We start from the raw sequence: 4,620 nt of genomic DNA, 5'->3' as shown, positions 1-4,620 counted from the left end.
GACGTTGAAGTCACAAGTCCTGCTCTAGCGCAGCCCACGACCCCATGGCCCTTACTCCCTGGGCCCGCTGCCCCCAACCGGGTCTCCTGTCCAGGCTTGCCTGTGTAGCCACGGTGCCAGCCTGACCGCCAGGGGGCGCCTTGGCACCAGCAATAACCAAGGTCTTGCCTGAGAGAAAATTCCCCCTCCTGGGCTGGGTGCCTCTGTGTCCATACCACCCACCCACCCCCACGTTGCTCTGGGACCAACCCTAGAGCCCCTCCTCCATTGCAGGCAGCTCGGTCTCCCCCACGGCCCCCGCCCCACACAGCACTTGGACCCTATTGCTCTCCAAGCTCTACCCCCAGGCCTAGCCCCCTCCTAAGCTAAGGCTCGAGCTGTTTCCCCCCACACACACACGTTCGGCACCCACCTGGGTCCTCCAGAGGTGGGGCAGCTTCTGCACAGTAGCCCCAGGCCCTGTCCCGGTCATAGTTGTGGGTCGTGGCACACCTAGGGGGCGACACCTGCAGTGACCTGGGGGTCTCAGCCCTGCCCACCTGCTGTGTGCCAGGCTCACAGTCTGGAGTGGGTGGCAGCAGGCTGGGCCCACAGTCTAGATCCCAGCTAGGGTCCCTGCCCACCCTGCCACCTGACCCAGGGATAGCACCCACCACTTCCTGTGGGCACGTCCCTCTGAGGTGCAGGAGTGGAGCATGCGGCCTCCGTAGCGGAAGGGGAACCTGCAAGGCTTCCCATCCTCTGTGAGCCCTGCAGAGGGGGCAGGGCAGGGGCTCTACACAGGCACCCCCACCACTCATGCATCCCGCTTCCCAGAGCCACCCGGGGCCACCTGACCCACCTTGGTCCACAGGGATGCTGCTCGAGGGAGCAGCCCTGGATGGTGATGGGAGCCCCCCACCTTGAGGTCTCTCTGCCTCTGGAGCACTAGTTGCTGGGGCCTCAGGGGTCGCAGAGGTCACGGGGACCATGAGGGTTGCAGGGGTTGCCGTGGCGTTAGGTTCTGGACGTTCGGTATGGTTCTAGGAGGGGCCAAGAGGGCTGTGACCGCGTGGGTGTAGGGACGGCACTCACACTCATGCCCCGCCAGGCCCAGGGGTCATAGCCCTGAGCCTCACTTTCCATACTGGGGCCCTCAGGGTCCAGGAAACACTGGATGTCCCAAGACCCCAGCTGGGCCCCATCCCCTGTCCTACCCCAAGTCCAAGTGGTTAAACAGGGCTAGCTGAGGGTCCCACCCCAGGCTGAGAGCCTACCACCAGGTTGAGCTACACACCCTAAATAGTTAGACCCAACAGAGGCCCAGGGAATGGGCCTGTGCCCACATCTGAGGGGACCTGGGCAAGGCCACATCGAGGCCGACAGCCCCCAGGTGGGGCCCGACACCCCCACCTCACTCCCTGAAGGCGAACTTTCCTGCAAGCAGCCCACACTGGGCTTTGGCCCACTCCTCCTCCTACCCTAGGGACCTTCCCTCTGGCCTCATCCCAAGGCCCCAAGTGGGCCAGAGAGCCCTGGTCACACTGCAGTGGGGTTCAGCACTTACCACACTAGCCTGGGGCTGGGTCACATGAGGCAGCAGCAGCAGCAGGAGAAGGGAAAGCCTGGTTGGGGGGTAGGGGCTGGGGACCCAGGCCCAGCGCCCCATGGCTCCTCCTGGGCTGGCAGGAGGGACAGCAGGAGGTGGAACAGAGGCCAGGGCAGGTAGGGTCAAGGCCTTGTGGCAATGATTAACCTCGGCTGCCTTCCGTTCTGGGCCCACACTGGCAGGAAGTCTTCCACCCTTCCGGTGTCCAGCTGGTGCACCAGTACACCTGTCCTGGCCCAGAGTGCCCAGCTGTGCCCCTCTGACCTCGGCCTGTACTGGAGCTGAACTTGACAACATCATTGAGACTCAGCATAGAAGCTTCTTCCAGGAAGTCTTCGAGGCTAACACAGAAGTTTGGGGCCTGGACTTCCCGGCCCAGCTTCTGGTCTCTGCCTGGTCACCAGCTGCCACTATGTGTAAACAAGAGCCACCACCTGTGCTGAGCCTTCACAAAGGCACACGGGCCCAGGCACATTCCCAGCCTGGCACGGACCGCAGCTCGCTGAATGGAGGTGGGGATGGCCTTGTTCTTGCCCCACAGAGGGCAGCACTGGGGCTCCTGGAGAAGGGGATACTGCCTCCTTCCCTTGGCCCCGTCACCAGCAAAAGGCAGGGCACAGCGAAGGGTCACGTCCTGGGCTGCACACTGTGAATGATGACCCCAGGGCTGGGATGCCCTTTGGCCTACCTGTCTGCTTGTCCTAACCCCAGAAGCCTCTGTTGATGTTCATAGTGCTCCCTCCCCCGCTCCTGGATAGGCTTGGGCACCTCCTCCAGGAAGCCATCCCAACCCCTGGTTCCCTGGCTGCAGCCTGGGCCTGACCTATCCCTATCTCAGTCCAGGCTTGGCCCAGGCAGTCTCCCTGGGTATCTCTAGGCCTGGCACCCAGGGGCCTGAGCATCGACCTGGACAGAACTGGAGGAGTCTTCCCCACCCCCTTCCTGCCCCCCTGGAATGCGTGACCTGGAGCCACAGGCGGAGCTGCCTCAGGAACCTCTTCTGCAATTTCTGAGAGCCACCAAGGCGCCTCTGGTTGCCCATGAGTCAGCAGCTCTGCTGCGTCAGCTGCCCACAGGGGCAGCAGGGGAGGGCTGGCCCGCCACTTTGGCTTGGGGATCGGCCTGACACTGCAGTCACTTCGCTGTTTACCCCAAACCCTTCTCTGGGTCACCATTTTCCCATCTGTGCACTGAGTGGGCACCCGGCTGGTACAGTGGGTGCTAGAGCGTAGTGGGCACAGGGCTCCTGCCTTCCCTTCTGATGTCTTTCTGGGGCTTCTGCCCAGAGTGCCGCTCACTGGGGACCACTTCCTGGAAGCATCCAGAACAATCCAAGAGGCCTTGCTGTGTGCTCTTAAGCCTCTGGGGGGCTCTCTGACAAATCTGCCATGACAAGACCCCTCACCTCTAGGGAGAGTGCAGGGTAGGCCCCTCAGTGCTCGGCTGCTTGGTATTGGGGTTCCCCTAAGGCAACCTGGGCTGATGGTACCAACTCTTTGGGATTCAACCCACACCACCTGTGGCTCTGCTCGCCAGTCTAGCCCTGCCCGGCTTTCCCTCCTGCCTAGGCTCCAGCCACCTGGGGATTTGCATTCTATTGGGTTGTTGTATTTTTCGGTTTTTCTATACAAAAATACATCACGGCCTTTTGGATGACCCAATATAATCAGATGCCCTCTGGCTCCAGGGCCTTCCCACCTGCTGCACACTTTCCTAGGCCCTCTCTGCAGCCAGGTGGCCCTCAGATGGTCCCTCCACAGAAAGACTTTTCTGGACCACTCCTCCAGGTGAAGCCAAGGGCAGTGGATGGGCACAATGCCAGAGGGGTCCCTTGTGCCAGGGCAGTGAGGGCCACACCCAGGAGACCTGGCTTTGGGCTGCAGAGCACAGGGACCTGCTGAGCTCCTGCCTTAGGCCCACAGTGGCCACCTGAGAGGGGAGGGAGGGCATTGGTAGGGGACAATGTGACTTGTCCACTCCTCGCTGCTGACAGGGCTTGGCCTGGAGCCCTATCAGGTCGCCTTCACTCTGTCTACCTTTCTGCATCCCTGGCACCCAGCACGAGGCTGACACTTGGTGGGTCCCCAAACATGCTTTATTGGGCAAGGGCTGAACACCGAGGGGCTCCCTTCAGTGTGGTCCTCTGTTCTCTCTTGGTTTGGCTCCTGAGAGTGTGGCAGCCCAGGTGACCCCTCCAAGGCCGAGGACACTTCTCCTGGGGACATGCCCAGGCAACCACATGAGACCATGGATCACCAGACACGTGGTCTGAGAGTCGTCCTGGCTAGGGCAGCTCCACACGTGGGCAGCAGGGGAGCTTCAGACGAAGGTTGCATGGTGTGTGCTGGCTTTGGGCTTAGAGGGCTCAGCCGGGGTGGGGCTCAGGCCAGGGAGGTCTGACATCAGGGGCCCACGGACCCTCAACTTCCCAGGGCCCGGCCGTGTCCCCAGGACACTGCTGCCCAGCTCAGGTGCCAAGCCAACAACGAGGTCCACATCGATGATGCTGTTGGCCGGGAGGCCTTGGCTTCTGCGGGCCCCACCTCCTGTCATAGGGAGAAGAGAGACGCTGTCACCTGCCTGGCCCAGCCCAGGGCTTCCAGAGCCCACTCAGCTAGTCCTTGCAAAGACGCAATCATGGAGGGACCCCTGAAACACCCTGTATCCTAGGGTCCCCTTGGCCTGGGGCAGGAGTGCTTCGGAAGGTCAGTGTTTCCAGATGGGTCTGCAGAGCGCAGAGTGCTTTCCCTAACTGTTCCGACCTGAGCACCCTGCAGCTCCCCACCCGCCGCCTTCCTAGAACGCTCTCACCTAGGGCGCTCTCGCCACCCAGCCTTCCCTCGGACGGTTTCCTCTTTCTGGGCCACCAGTCCCCAGCCTTGCCACCTCCTTCTCGGGCTTCCAGGGGACACTTAGCCCTTCCCAAGCTGGGCTCTAGCTCTGATGAGACCGAACTGTCTGAAGGGGGTGGTTACATTTGGTGTGAGGTGTGATGCCGATATCCTATAGGCCCCTCTGTCCCGGGGCGGGGG

At 62.1% G+C, this 4,620-nt stretch overlaps 2 protein-coding genes across 7 annotated transcripts in view; both read right to left on the bottom strand.

Annotated features, from left to right (window-relative positions):
* HGFAC (HGF activator) overlaps positions 1-1,821 on the bottom strand; it is a 10,852-nt gene extending 9,031 nt beyond the window's left edge. For 2 of the 6 annotated variants that reach the window (XM_006152944.3, XM_006152945.3), the window contains exons 1-4: positions 1,547-1,813; positions 842-1,022; positions 654-750; positions 413-492 (exon numbers count right to left, since the gene is read on the bottom strand). In XM_006152944.3, coding sequence (XP_006153006.2) covers positions 413-492; positions 654-750; positions 842-1,022; positions 1,547-1,648 — 460 coding nt within the window. In that variant the 5' untranslated portion in view covers positions 1,649-1,813. Of the gene's footprint in view, positions 1-412; positions 493-653; positions 751-841; positions 1,042-1,546 lie in introns of all 6 variants that reach the window. The other 4 variants (XM_014589512.2, XM_027773598.1, XM_014589513.2 and 1 more) reach the window with 4 other exon arrangements.
* Positions 1,822-3,665: 1,844 nt separating this feature from the next.
* RGS12 (regulator of G protein signaling 12) overlaps positions 3,666-4,620 on the bottom strand; it is a gene marked incomplete in the record, with an annotated part of 188,317 nt that continues 187,362 nt past the window's right edge. Inside the window, 1 exon segment of the mRNA XM_027773595.1 lies at positions 3,666-4,134. Coding sequence (XP_027629396.1) covers positions 3,908-4,134 — 227 coding nt within the window.

The sequence above is a fragment of the Tupaia chinensis genome, unplaced genomic scaffold, assembly GCF_000334495.1.
Source record: "Tupaia chinensis unplaced genomic scaffold, TupChi_1.0 Scaffold000360_1, whole genome shotgun sequence".
NCBI lineage: Eukaryota > Metazoa > Chordata > Mammalia > Scandentia > Tupaiidae > Tupaia > Tupaia belangeri.
The sequence above is the reverse complement of the archived record's forward strand: the minus strand, read 5'-3'. Positions and strand labels throughout refer to the sequence as shown.